This window comes from Trichechus manatus, unplaced genomic scaffold, assembly GCF_000243295.1.
Source record: "Trichechus manatus latirostris isolate Lorelei unplaced genomic scaffold, TriManLat1.0 scaffold00048, whole genome shotgun sequence".
Taxonomy (NCBI): Eukaryota; Metazoa; Chordata; class Mammalia; order Sirenia; family Trichechidae; genus Trichechus; species Trichechus manatus.
The window spans coordinates 640,718-655,977 of NW_004443984.1; the positions used below are offsets into that span (position 1 = coordinate 640,718).

General features: G+C 42.4%; 1 protein-coding gene across 1 annotated transcript in view; it reads right to left on the bottom strand.

The window, feature by feature from the left end:
* Window positions 1–15,260, bottom strand: part of PTPRU (protein tyrosine phosphatase receptor type U) — a 96,484-nt gene that overhangs the window by 59,522 nt on the left and 21,702 nt on the right. Inside the window, exons 6-8 of the mRNA XM_004377015.1 lie at window positions 15,026–15,200; window positions 14,232–14,525; window positions 3,729–4,037 (exon numbers count right to left, since the gene is read on the bottom strand). Of these exons, the coding sequence (XP_004377072.1) occupies window positions 3,729–4,037; window positions 14,232–14,525; window positions 15,026–15,200 (778 nt within the window). The remainder of the gene's footprint in view (window positions 1–3,728; window positions 4,038–14,231; window positions 14,526–15,025; window positions 15,201–15,260) is intronic.

Here is a 15,260-nt window from a genome sequence, read left to right on the forward strand (position 1 = left end):
ATATATGAAAAGTACTCAAAATAGTGCCTGACATGTAGTAAACGCTTAACAAGTATTAGCTTGACATATGTAGCACACTGCACCCAACAATGACAGAATGCATTTTTTTTTCAAATGCACATGGAGCATTTGCCAAAATTTAAACATATGCTAGGCCAAAAAACAAGGATCAAATTTCAAAAGACTAAAATTAGAATACATATTCCGACCACAGGAGAATTAAGCTAGACATCAATAACAAAGAGATAATTAGAAAAGTACCAATTACTTGGAAATTAAGTAACATAATTCTAAAACTCTTGGGTCAAAGAAGAAACCATAACAGAAATTAGAAAATATTTTGAACTGGATGATAATGAAGACAGGACACAGCAAAACTTGTAGGTATAAAATATTGCTGAAAGAAAGTCAAGAAAACCTAAATAAGTGGAAAGACATTTCACGTTCATGGATTGGAAGACTTAATATTCTTAAGATGTCAGTATCACTAAAGCAATCTACAGATTCAACACAATACTTATCAAAATGCCAACAGCCATTCCTCAAATTCATATGGAATTGCAAGGAGCCCCAAATAGCCAAAGCTATCTTGAAAAAGAAGAACAAAGTAAGAGGACTTACACTTCCTGATTTCAAAACATCCTATAAAGCAATAATAATCAGAACAGTCTGGTAGTGGTATAATGATAGACACATAGACCAATGGAATAGAATTGAGTATCCAGAAATAAACCCATACATCTATGGTCAATTAATTTTCAAAAAGGGTGTTAAGTCTACTCAGTGGAGAAAGAATAGTATTTTCAATAAATGGTGCTAGGATAACTGTACATCCACATGCAAAAAAATGAAGTTGGGCCCATACCTAACACCATATATGAAAATTAACTCAAACTGGATCAAAGACCTAAACGAATGAACTAAAACCATAAAACTCTCAGACCAAAACATAGGTGTAATGCTTTGGGATCTAGTTTTTGAAAATGGATTCTTAGATATGACACCAAAAGCAAAAGCATGAGCGACAAAAGACAAAAGAGATAAACTGGACTTTATCAAAATTAAGAATGTTTCTGCATTAAAGCACTTTGTCAACAACGTGAAGAGACAACCTACAGAATAGGAGAAAATATTTGGGAACCATAGCATTCATCTAATAAGGTTTGATATCCAGAATATATAAAGAACTCTTACAATTCAACAACAAAAAGACAAACAACCCAATCAAAAAATGGGCAAAGGCAAAACTAAAACCATTCCCGACGCCAACTCTTCAGACAAAGATTAAACTGGACTACGGGACATAAAATGATACTTGTGAAGTGAGTGCTTCTTAGCTCAAGAAGATACATGAGACTAAAGGGGCAGCTCCTGTCCAGAGGCGAGATGGGAAGGTAGAGAGGGTCAGAAGTTGGTTGAATGGACACAGGAAATACGGGCTGGAAAGGAGGAGTGTGCTGTCACAGTATAGGGAGAGCAACTAGGGCTACATAATGATGTATGCATAAATTTTTTGTATGAGAGACTAACCTGAATTGTAAACTTTCACTTAAAGCACAACAATAAATAAATAGAGTCTTTAGTAGACACCAAAAAAAAAAAAAAATGGGCAAAAGACTTTAATAGACATTTCACTAAAGAAGATAAATAAATGGTCAATAAGCATGTGGAAAAAATGCTCAAACTTATTAGTCATTAGAGAAACGCAAACCAAAACCACAATGAGATACCACTTCACACCCACTACAATGGTCATTATCAGAAAAGTGAGATATATCAAGTGTTGAGGACGTGGAGAAATTGGAACCCTCATCCATTGCTGGTGGGATTTAAAATATAAGTTGCAGCCTCTGTGGAAAACAGTTTGGCAGTTCCTCAAAAAATGAAACACAGAATTACAAATTATCATAAAAACCAAAACCAAACCAAACCCATTGCCGTGGAGTCAATTCCAACTCACAGTGGCCCTATAGGACAGAGTAGAACTGCCTAATAGGGTTTCTTTACATAAGCAGATTGCCACATCTTTCTCCCACAGAGTGGCTGGTGGGTTTAAACCACCAACCTTTTGGTTAGCAGTCGAGCACTTAATGATTGTGTCATCAGGGCTCCTTAGAATTACCATATGACCCAGAAATTCCACTCCTAGGTATACACCTAAAAGAAATTGAAAGCAAGGACTCAAACAAATACTTACACACCAGTGTTCATTGCATCATTATTCACAATATCCAAAAGGTGGAAACAACCCAAGTGTCCATCAACATATGAATGAATAACTAAATACCCATACGATGGAATATTATTCAACCATAAAGAGAAATGAAGTTCTGATACATGCTACACCATGATTGAACCTTGAAAACATTATGCTGGGTGAAATAGAGACAAAAGGACAAATACTGTATGATCCCACTTATATGAAATATCTAGAATAGGCAAATGTATAGAGACTAAAGTTTATTAGTGCTTACCAGGGATAAGTCGGAAGGGGAAAAGGGGAGTTACTGCCTAAGGGGTACTGAGTTTCTGTTAAGGATGATGAGAAAAATTTGGAAACAGTGGTGATGATTGCATGACATGGTGAACGTAATTAATGTCACTGAATTGTACAGGTTAAAATGGTTGAAATGGAAAATTTTTGTTATATATGTATATATACCTTTTTAAACCACAATAAAATTTTAAAATTTACCAAAAAAAAACCTCTGAATCAGCAAAAGCAAGGCTTAGAGGGAAATTTATAACCTTAAATGCATATATTAGAATGAAAAAAAGCTCAAAATCAATGATCTAAGCTTCCATCTCAAAAGCTAGGAAGAACAGCAATCAAACCCAAAGAAAGCATTAAAAAGAAAATAATAGAGTAGAAAATAAATATACAATACAGAAAATCAACAGAGTCAAAACCTGGCTTATTGGAAAGATTAATAAAATTTATAAACCTCTAGTAAGACTCATTAAGAAAAGAGAAATTACCAATATTAGCAATATCAGGAATGAAAAATTGGATGGATCCTACAGACATTAAAGAAGCATAATAAGATATTATAAACAACCTTATGCCAAGAAATTTGACAATTTAGATTAAATGAGCAAATTTCTTCAAAAACACAGGACACCAAACCTGAATATTCTTATATCTATATTCTTATGGAGCCCTGGTGGCACAGTAGCTAAGCCTTCAGCTGCTAACCAAAAGGTCAGCAGTTCGAATCCACCAGCCGCTCCTTGGAAACCCTACTGGGCAGTTCTACTCTGTCCTGTAGGGTCATTATGAGTCAGATCAACTCGATGGCAACAGGTTTGGTTTGGTTTTTTTATATTCTTATATCTAGTTTACAAATATCCCTAGTCTATCCTATATATTCCTATATCTATCTTAAAAATATTCCTAGTCTATCCTATATATTCCCATGTCTATTTTAAAAATTAAAACTGTACTCCCATATCTATTTTAAAATTGAAACTATTATTAAAAACCTTTCCACAAAGAAAACTCCTGGCCCATATGACTTCACTGCCGAATTCCTCCAAAACACTCAAGAAAGAAATTATATCAATCTTACACAAGCCTTCTAGAGAATAAAAATCAGCTATCATTACTTTTTCGTTAGACAGTTGGTATACTCCGAAGCTAAAAATTTCCTATATAAATTTCAGTTCCAGACACTTGGGGCGACTGTAGTAGACACCCAGCACCCTGGGAATGGCGTTGAGACTCTTACCATCCTCATCAGTCTGGAAGGTGACCTCCTTGCCCTCCTTGCGCCCCTCGGGGTTTGTGAGCACAAGCCGCACCTGGACGTTCCGGTAGGGCTGCAGGTTCTTAATGGTGTAGCGGCTGGTGTCCCGCTCCATCTTCACACACTCCTGGAGGGTCTGGTTGTGGTTGCTGCCCAGGGTGTAGTGATAGCACAGGGACACTGTGTAGGTGTGGCAACGCGTCACGTTGTAGCCCAGCGGTTCCCACTGCAGGGTCAGCTGGCGGGCCTGGATCTCTGCGAAGGCCAGGCCTTTGGGGGCCCTCATGGGCTCTGGGGAGCCCAGGAAGTAGACAGAGGAAGGTAAAGGAAAGGGAAGGAGAATAAGGAAGAAGGACAAGGAGAGAAACATCAGACAGCTGACTGAAACCATATCTCCTTTGCCCCCAACAGCTCAAGGGACCCCTAGAACATGGAACAGGGAGTAAAAGTACATGCTTTGGAGTCAGGCCACATTTGAATCCTGGTTCTGCCATTTGTCAGCTAACAACCACCAGCTGAGTCACTTTACCTCTCTGAACTTTAGTTTCCTCAACCACAAAATGGGACAATAATAGGCCCTACCTCATGGGATGGTTGTGAGGTAATGTATGGAAAGCATATGCATCAATGGCGAATACACAATAAGCCCTTCAAAATGTTAGCTATAATTTTTATTTAATAACACAATTCATCTTCTAATTCAAGGTCATCCTGGACTACATCAGGCCAGTCTGTATCAATCTATTGCTGCATTTTTAATTTATTGTTCCAAATTTGTTCTGAAACAGCTTGGAGTAATACATATTATTAAAGAACAAACAGAAATCAACATGATGGGAGAAATGAGAGCCAAATAGTTAAATAAAGCCAGAAAATGTCCAGGAAACAAAATTGTACGCCATTAGGTCCTATGTGGTTTCTGAAGGTAAGGTTCAAATTAAATGGTGAATTCCCTAGCTACCAAAGCAAAAAGGAAAACACAATGTGTTATATAATTATAGTGATGATGATGAGGATGATGATGATGATGAAGATGATGATGATGATGAAATGGTAGGTAACATTTATTGGAGGCTTTCTATGTGCCAAACATTGTTCTAGAGGCTTTAAGTGCTTTATCTCATTTAATCCTCACTGTAATCCAATTAAGGAGCCCTGATGGTACAGTGGTTAAAGCACTCGGCTGCTAAACAAAAGGTGGGCAGTTCGAACCCACCAGCTGCTCCAAGGGAGAAAGATGTGGCAGTGTGCTTCCATAAAGATTTACAGCCTTGGAAACCCTACAGGGCATTTCTACTCTATCCTAAAACGTCGCTATGAGTCAGAATCAACTTGATGGCAGTGGATTTGGTTTGGGTAATCTAATTAAAACTAAACAAAACAAACAAAAATCTGTTGCCATCAAATCAGTTCTGATTCATGGTGACCCCATGTGTTTACAGAGTAGAAACATTCCACAGGGTTTCCTTGGCTACAATCTTTACAGAAGCATATGCCCAGGCCTTTCTTCCATGGTGCTGCTAGGTGGTTCAAATTGCCAACCTTTAGGTTAGCAGTCTAATGCAAACCACTTGGCCACCTGTTATTATTAGCCCTGTGTTACTGATGTGGAAACAGATGCACAGTTAAGCGTCTTGTCCACAGTCACACAGACAGTAAGCAGAGAAGCTGGAATCCAAACCTGGTCAGGCGGCTCCAGAATTCATGCTTGTAACAACCACTACTCTGCCTCTGGATGAGAAATTTACTGTTCAAAAAAAAAACACAGCAATGCCCCAGAAGAGAGACAGCTATCCACTATGAAGAAGGAGCATGGTGTTGTGCTTTACGGCCTCCTGACAACTCCGTGGGGCCAGAAAGTCATACCCATTTTATAAATAAAGAAACTGAGGCTTCTGAAGCAAAGCTAAGATGGAGCCCAGGGGCTCAGCCCCCAGGCCTGGCTCTGCATTGACCAGCTGTGTGATCGTAAGTGAATCTCTGGGCCTCAAACTCCTCATCTGTAAAATGAGAGGAAAAGCCAAGATGACTTTTAATGATCCTTGTCTCTTGCGCCCTGATTCAATGAAATGCAGTTTTGTCCCTCTCAAGTTCTGTGAGCACCTGCAAAGGGTCTCCAATTAGAGCAGCTCAGAACATACCTTAATGAACAGGTGATAAAAAGTGCTGCTGCTTGGCCTCTTCAGATGATTAAGCACGACCTTATTATCATTTTTTATATGATTAATTTGCTCAGAATGCCTTTTACAAAGAAGACACAAAGGGAAACATCAGCCCAGCCTGCTCTTAACTCAGGAGTGTGCGGGCAGCACAGCTTTAGATGCTGGCCCCAAGTACAGCACAACACCAGTTTCTCCTCCCACCCAGGAACTTCCCTTTCTGACCTGTCTGCAGTTGTATATCAGTTCACCAAGGTGAGTTATTTCAGCATCCACTAGGAGCAAGGCCTACCCCCGACTTCTGACAGCAAGTCTGGCTCCCTTCTCCCGACAAGGCATGCCCAAGTCCCATCCCACATGGACATTACAGGCCTGGCTCCCTATACTCACATTTCCTGTGGGATGCTGGCTGCAAGCCCCCTTACCACCTTTATGCTTCCTGGTCCACAGAAATTTTGATATAGTTTTGTTTTAATCTCCACCATCTGTCAGTTTGTCGTACTACGGTGGCTTGTTTGTTACTGTGATGCTGGAAACGGCAGGAGCACCCATAATGGACAGTTTTCAGTGGTGCTTCCAGACTAAGAAACACTAGGAAGAAAGGCCTAGCAATCTACTTCTGAAAATTAGCCAATAAAACCTTATGGATCACAACAGAACATTATCCAACTCATCTGCTTTTGAACCTATCATCTGGGGGATCAATCATTGGAGGAAGACATCATGTTTGATAAAGTAGAGGGCCAGCAAGGGCGAGAGAGACTCTTGGTGAGACAGACTGGCACATTAGCCACAACAATGGACTTGAGTGTGCCAGCAATCGTGAGGATGACGCAGGACCGGGCAAGACTTTGTTCTGTTATACATAAGGTCCCCATCAGTAGGAGTGGACTTGATGGCAGTTATTTATCTATCTTGTAATCCATCATTCTTATGTATTTGGAATGGAGAGAGTGGGTTTTGGGTGTGCTCACTTGGCCATCTGGGGCAGAAGTCCTCACATTATTCCCTGACTTTCTGGTTCTGGTTCTGGGATGGCCTGGCTGCCCACGTGTACTGTCCCAGGGTGTCACGGGAGCCAAGGTGCCACTGCTGTATTTGCACTAGTGAGAGTGGGTCTTGGTTTCCTGCAGCTCTGCTCACTTGATCCCCACCCCCTGGAATACCAGCCCACATTCATCCAGGCTTTTCAAGCTCAGCCGAAGTGCGCTGCTTTCTCTGCCCTCCTGCAGCATTTAGAGAAAGGCATGAAAACTTAAATGTAATCTGATGACATGAGCCAGGTGGAGACTATGGTAAACAAGACAGTAGGCGTCCCATCCACACTGGGAAGCTGCTACTCAGCTCCAGGCGACTCTTGCCATTCAGGACTACAGGCTTAGGGTTGTCAGATCCTCCCATTTTTCTAGAAAATCCAGAAATTCCGATTTTTATGTGAAATCACCAGATTTTTCAATACTGGCAAACCTAATCCAAACCAAACCTACTACCATCTCGGAGATTCCAGCTCATAGTTTTTTAAAACCACCTTTCAAGGCACAAAATAGCAACCTCTGACTTGAGTGATGAAACACTTAACCTCATATTTGGGCATCTCATCGTCCAAAATGTGTGTTAACTCCCATCCATCTAGCTAGACTGAGGGGTCTTTGAAGAGAAGGCCCATTTCTCTCTTTTCTCTATGCTGATAAAATCCGGGCAGATCCAGGGTGCTCAAATAGTTTGTTGACTACAGACTGATATGTTGATTGAGGGGTGTGAATTAATGAGTCTCTCTGTGTTTCCAAAAACCATCTGGCACCCAGACACACTCTCTTCAGCTGCCAACACACACTGGCAAAATAGAACGTGGGGATCTCAAAGCCCTATCCCTTTAAATTTCACAGGACTGCAGGCCACGCAGAGATCAAAGGTGAAATGCACATTAGAACAAGGAGGGTAACTTTTAAACTCTGTTAAATTAGGTCAAAATGTGTTGGGTTTAATACTGCTAATAAAGATGTAATAACCCTGAAACATTCAACTATTTCTAGTGGATGGGGCTGTTGACTGGGGTCAGGTACACCAAAGTTCAAATCCCATTTCCACCCCTCATTAGCTCTGTGACTTTGGGCAAGTTATTTAACTGCCTTTGAACCTCAGGTTCCTTGACTGAAAAATGGAGATAACAACAACTACTATAGAGAGTGACAGGGGCCCTGGTGGCGCAATGATCAAGTGCTCAGCTGCTAACTGAAAGGTCAGCGGTTCGAACCTACCAGCCGCTCCACAGGAGAAAGTCTGCTTCCATAAAGATTTATTTATAGCCTTGGAAAACCTATGGGGCAGTTCTACTCTGTCCTACAGGGTCGCTATGAGTCAGAATCGACTCAACAGCAGTGGGTTTACAGAGTGAGCGTTTAAGAGTTACATGAGTTGATTTGAGTCAAATTACTCACTAATATTAAATGGAGTCCCTGGGTGGTGTAAACAGTTAACGCATACTGCTGCTAAGCAAAAGGTTGGGAGTTTGAGTCCATCCAGAGGCACCTCGGAAGAAAGCCCTGGTGATCTATTTCTGAAAAGGCAGTCTCTGAAAACCTACGGAGCACAGTTTCACTCTGACACACATGGGGTCACCATGAGTTGGAATCAACTCGATAGCAACTGGTGGTAATGTGAAACACTAGTAGCTGTATAAATCAATACAATCTTTTTTTTTTAAAATATATATGTGAATGTCCTTTCTTGAACCACTTCTATTTATCCTAAAGAAATAACTCAGAAAAAAAAGAACTATAAGCACTAAGTTTTTCAATGTAGTATTATTTATAATACTAAAAACCAAAAACCAAACCCCTTGCCACAGAGTCAGTTTTGACTCATGGCAAGCCCACATACCACAGAGGAGACCTGCTCCATTGGGTTTTGTTGGCTGTAATCTTTACGGAAGCAGTTTGCCAGGTGTTTCTTCTGTGGAGCTACTGGGTGGGTTCAAACCACCAACCTTTAGGTTAGCAGCAGATCTCAAACCATTGCGTTACCAAGGGACCTCTATTTATAATAATAGGGATCTGATAAAAAACTAATAGTCCAGCAATACAAGGATACTCAATGGACTTCTCACAGCCAATAAACATAATAATTATAAACAACCTAACACATATATGACATATAACACCAAGCAAATGAAGCCAAATACAGAATGCAATCTACATCCCAATGACAAGGGTGTAAAAATGTGCACTGCAGGCATATGGGTAGAGATTTGAAGAACACAGAAAAACTAAAACAGCTGCTGGGCTGGATGATGAGATTTAGGGTAATTTTTTTTAAGTGCCTTTTACTGATGTTATATTATTGTTTTCACAGTAAATAATATCGTGAGAGGGGAGCTTCATGGGAATGGAAGAGAAGACAACACAGCTGGCCAGCAGCAAAATAACTACAGGCCAAAGCACCTAAGCAAAGGAGGGGGTGGTGATGTCAACAAAGAGAAGCATGTAATCAAGAGGGGCAGGATGAGTTGTTTTAGTCATGTCTGCCTGGCCCCTGCTCCAGCTTCCATCCTGGCCGGCCTATGGAAAATGCTTAGCACAGTGCCCAGCACAAAGTGGATGCTCAGCACGTGACAGCTGTTGTTGTTGTTGTTAAAAACACTGGGTTAGAAATCAGGAGATTCAAATTTTGATTCTGGCTCTGCTGTGGACTCACTGTGTAGATTTGGGCAAGTGATTCAATCTCTAAATCCTCACTTTACTCATCTGTCAAATGGGAATAACAATAGTATGGTGAAATCTGGGTTCCTGATCCACTATATGCTGACAGGCAAGTCCCTTCCCCTTCTAGGTCTTGGTTTCCCCATCTGTATACTAAGTGGAATGGAAAAGAAATTCTCTATGGAACCCTTAGCTCTCATTTCTTTTATTCTAAGTGCCTGGCTAGAAGTGGCTTTGAAAAGTTAAAACATCATAATAATGATAGTTATCATTTACTAAGCGCTTAGTCTGTGTTAAACACTACATGTCACATGCATTTAATGCATTTACATGCAATTACCTGCATTTAGGAAACCCTGGTGGTGTAGTGGTTAAGAGCTACGGCTGCTAACCAAAAGGTTGGCAGTTTGAATCCATCAGGAGCCCCTTGGAAACTGTATGGGGCAGTTCTACTCTGTCCTATAGGGTCGCTATGAGTCAGAACCAACTCGACAGCAACGGGTTCGGTTTGTTTTTTTTGTTTTTTGGGGTTTTTTTTTTTGCCTGCATTTAATCTCCTGAACACTGGAGGGTCCTCGGACTCTCTTTTCCATCTACACTTATTCCCTAAAATCTAAAGACTAATCAGAGGTTCTCAATCAGGTTTTCTAATTGACATTTGGGGCCCAATAATTCTTTGTTGTGAGGAGATGTCCTGTGCATTGCAGGATTTTAGCAGCATCCCTGGCCTCTACCCTCTGATGTCCAGTAGCACCCCTTCCCCAGCTGTGACAATCAAAAATTTCCCTGGACATTGTCAAATATCTCCTGGGGGACAAAATCGCCCTCAGTTGAGAACCACTAGTGTAAATAATCTCAGCCAGTCTCATGACTTTAAATACCATCTATACCATCTCTATGCTGACAACTTTCAAATTTATATCTGCAGCCTGAACCTCTTTCCTGAACTCCACACTTGTGTATCCATCTGCCTGATGGATATACCCACTTGAACATCTAATAGGCATCTCAAAGTCAACACTTCCAACACGGAAATCCTGATCTATAACACTGCTATCAAACTCACTACTCCCACAGTCTGCTCCATTGCAGTAAATGACAACTAACTCCATCCTTCCAGCTGCTCAGGCAAAAACCTTGGAGCCATCCTTGACTTTTCTCTATTTCCCTTTCTCATAGCATATCCAATCCATCAGCAAATTCAGTTAGCTCTACCTTCAAAATACATCCAGAATCTGACCACTTTTCACCGCCTCCCCCACTTCCACTCTGCTCCCAGCCACCATCTTCGCTCAGCCTCCTCCCTGGTTTCCCCTCTGATACCCTTGCCCTCCTGGAGTCTCTTCTCCACAAAAGGTGCAGAGTGGTCCTTTGAAACAAAAGAAAATGATGTCACTCCTGCTTCCAAGCCCCTCGGTGGCTCCCCAGATCACTCAGCATAAAATGGCTCTGAGCTCCACGTCCCCAGCACAACTTCACCCTCATCTCCTGCCATGTCCACCTCAGTCACTAGACACAGTTACGTGGGTCTTCTTGTTGCTCCTCACATACGGCAAGCACGCTCCAGCCTCCAGACTTAGTACTTGCTGTTTAATCTGCCTGGAATGCTCCTTCCTCCAGCAATTCCCCCAGCTTTCCGCATGGTTCAGTCCCGCCCCTCCTTCAGGTGTCTGCTCAAATGTCACCATCTCAGTTATTTTTTTAAAATAACAACCCTCTTACCTCCACGCCCATCCCCTTCTCTGCTTTATTCTTCTTCACAGCACGTATCATTATCTGACAAACTATATGTTTCACTTGCTTACTTATGTATCGTCTGTCTCTTCCCACCAGAATGTGAGTTCCATGTAGAGTTCAACTAGGAACTCATGTGCTGGTGGTCTTTGTCTGTCTTGCTCACAGTTGTATATCCCTAGCAACTGGAATATTGCACCTGGCACATAATGTTGTTGTTAGTTGCCATCGAGTTGATTCCAACTCTTGGTGACCCCATATGTGTAGAGTAGAATTGCTCCATAGGGTTTTCAAGGCTGTGACCTTTCGAATGCAGATCACCAGGTATCTTAGTTATCTAGGGCTTCTATAACAGAAATACCTCAAGTGGATGTCTTTAACAAAGGGAAATTTACTCTTTCATAGTCTAGGAGGCTAGAAGTCCAAATTCAGGGTGCTAGCTCCAGGGGAAGGCTTTCTTTCTCTGTCAGTTCTGGGGGAAGGTCCTTGTCATCAATCTTCCCCTGGTCTGGAAGCTTCTCTGTGCAAGAACCTCAGGTCCAAAGGCCATGTTCTGCTCCCAATGCTGCTTTCTTGGTGGCATGAGGTCCCCATGTCTCTCTACTTGTTTCTCTCTTTTATATCTCAAAAGAGATTGGCTTAAAACACAACCTGATCTTGTAGATTGAGTCCTGCCTCATTAACATAACTACCACTAATCCCACCTCATTAACATTATAAAGGTAGGATTTATAAAACATAGGAAAATCACATCAGATGACAAAATGGTGGACTGTCACACAATACTGGGAATCATGGAGTAGCCAAGTTGACACACATTATTTTGGGGGGATACAATTCAATCCCTAACATTGATACAATTCAATTCATAACACCAGGCCTGTCTTCTGAGGTACCTCTGGGTGGATTTGAACCACCAACCTTTCAGCTAGTAGTCAAGTGCTAAACCATTTGCACTTGAATGAACTGTACACTAAATCTGTATGGTAAAGGTTACTATTATCCCCACAAGGGAACTGAAACTCAGAAAGGTTAAGTAACATGACTCAGATTCCTCAGCTAGAATGTGACTCTGACTTACCATCCAAGGGTTTCCCCAAGTGTGGCACTAAACTAGATTTCAAATGGTTCACAGACCAGCTTTAAAAAAACACTGAAGAATACTGAGAAGCAAAAATGAATCAATAAGTAAACCCCAACCTAAACTTCACACCTTATACAAAAACTAATTCAAAATGGATCATGCACTTAAACGTAAAATGTAAAGCTATAACACTTTTAAAAAAAATATAGGAGAAACTCTTGGGAATCTAGGGCTAGGCAAAGTGTTCTCAGACTTGGCACCAAAAGCACAGTCCATAAAAGGAAAACCCAATAAATTGGACCTCATCAAAATTAGAAACTTTTGCCCTGTGAAAGCCCATGTGAAGAGAGTAAAAAGACAAGCTACAAACTAGGAGAAGATATGTACAAACCATACATCTAACAAAGGACTAGTAACTAAAATACATAAAGAACTCTCAAAACGCAACAGTAAAAAAAGCAAACAACTCCAATTATAAAATGGGCAAAAGATATGAATAGGCGTTTCACCGAAGAGCATATATAGTTGGCAAATGAACACATGAAAATATTTTCAACATCACTAGCCACTAGGAAAACACAAATTAAGACCACAATGAGGTATCACTACACACCTCTCAGAATGGCTAAAATAAAAAATAGTGATACCCATGATGGCAAAGATTTGGAAAAACTGGAATATAAACTGCTACAGCCACTCTGGAAAACAGTTTGGCAGTTTTCTTATAAAATTAAGCATGCAATTACCATATGATCCAGCAATTGTACTCTTGGGCATTTATCCCAGAGAAATGAAAAGTTATATTCACACCAAAACCTGTACACAAATGTTCATAGCAGCATTATAGCCAAAAAATGAATCAGCCAAGATGTCCTTCAACAAGTGAATGCTTAAACAAATCATGGTACATCCATACCATGGAATACTATTCAGCAATGAAAAAGAATGAAATATTGACACAATTGACACAACTCAATTTTACACATGTGATAAAACTGTATAGAAATACACACACACGCACAAATGAGTACAAGTGAAACTAGGGAAATCTTAATAAGACCTGTGGATTTTATCAATGTCAATAACTTGGTTGTGATATTACACTACAGTTTTGCAATATATTACCGTTGCAGGAAACCAGGTAAAGTGTACATAGACTCTCTCTGTATTTTTTCTTACAAATGCATGTGAATCTACAATTATCTCAATAGAAATTCTAGTAACAAAAAACTGAAATGACAAAGTAAGAAATTCGTTCTGTCCTCAATTTTCCTTCTGATTAAATAACCTCTGGTGCAGGTATGACTTCACTCCTAACAGCTGCTTTACCCTTTTTAACAATGCCCTTGGCAGACCAGAGAATTTGGCTCGATTTATTTGATGGCATTTAGTTGTTTATTTATCCAGATGGTGTAATTTAGGATTAAGAACACAGATTCTGGAGCCAAATCATCAGAGTTTCATTCCCAGCTCTGATCTTAGGCCAGTTACTTATGGTGTCTCTGTACCTCAGTTACCTCATCTGTGAAATGGGTATAACAAGTGTACCTACATGGTGTTGTGAGTTTTAAATCAATAAATGTTGTGTGTAGAAACATATTTTTAACAGTGTCTGGCACAAGGTGATAGCTTTCATTACCTTTACCATAACAAGGATTAAGGAGAAATCATGACATTTTAGAAATTTTAGAAAGGCAGATCCAAGTCATACTACCTCTTGGAACGTGCCCCTGAGCCCCTCAGTTGCCCTGAGCCCATATCCTGGTGTCTGGACATAGGCCAGGGGCCACGAGGCAGCAGAAGCACCCACCTGCACATTTCGTGCGGCTGATAAGGGGCGGCCCGGGGCGGCCTGTGCCGCCATCGCCAGGGCGCGTGAGCAGCACGCTGATCTCGTACTCGGTGTCCGGGTCGAGATGCCACAGCTTATAGGTCTGTAGGTTGACAGCGTGCACCTCGGCCCACGGGCCGCGCGCCATGCGGTACTCGATCTCTTTGCGCACGATGGGCCCGTCGCCAATGATGGAGTTGGTGTTGAGCTGGATGATGAGGTAGGTAGGGCCAGCGCGCAGCAGCTGCGGGGGCGCTATGGGGGTGGGGGGCTCTGCGAAGGGACGGGGAAGGGAGGATGTGGAGCCTGCGGATGCTGCTGTGAGACCCTGACCCCCAACTCCGTACCCCACCACACCCAAATCCCCGAGAGTCCTTTCTCTCCTCCCAGCCCCCTCAAGCAGCCACCAAGCCCTGGACCAGATCGCTTCTCTCGCCCTTACTAAATCCTCAGGCCCTAAGGGGTACTGGTTCAAAAATCTGGCCCCGCCCATCCTCTGTAAGACCCCGGCCCGCCCTCACACTTCAGCCCACACACTTTCCTGCACTCCCGTGGGAATCCCTAAGTCCCAGCCTCCCCAGGCTGACTGCGCGCCCCCTCCAGTCAACCCCTTGGCCCCACAGCTAGACTTCACCTCATCTCGCTCTCGCTGTCACCCCGACTCTGACCCTGCCTCTCCTCAGGCCCCGCCCCTCTATTAGACCCCGCCCCAGTCAGGCCCGGACTTCAGCCAGCGCTCAGAGGGTGCTCCAGCCGCGCGTGTTCGCACTGACCCTTGACAATGAGCTCGGCAAAGTTGGAGACGCCGGCGCCGCGCGGGGCCTGGGACACGCAGCGGTACAGGTCCTGCTCGTCGCGGCCCACGGCAGCCAGCGGGAAGGTAGCCAGGAAGCGCCGGTGGCTGATGTGCCGCACACCAGCCGCGGGCACAAGCACCCCGCTCTGACGCTGCGGGGAGGGACAAAGTGACAGGGCAGGGGCGCCAGGGACTGAGGGGTTCTGATCCCA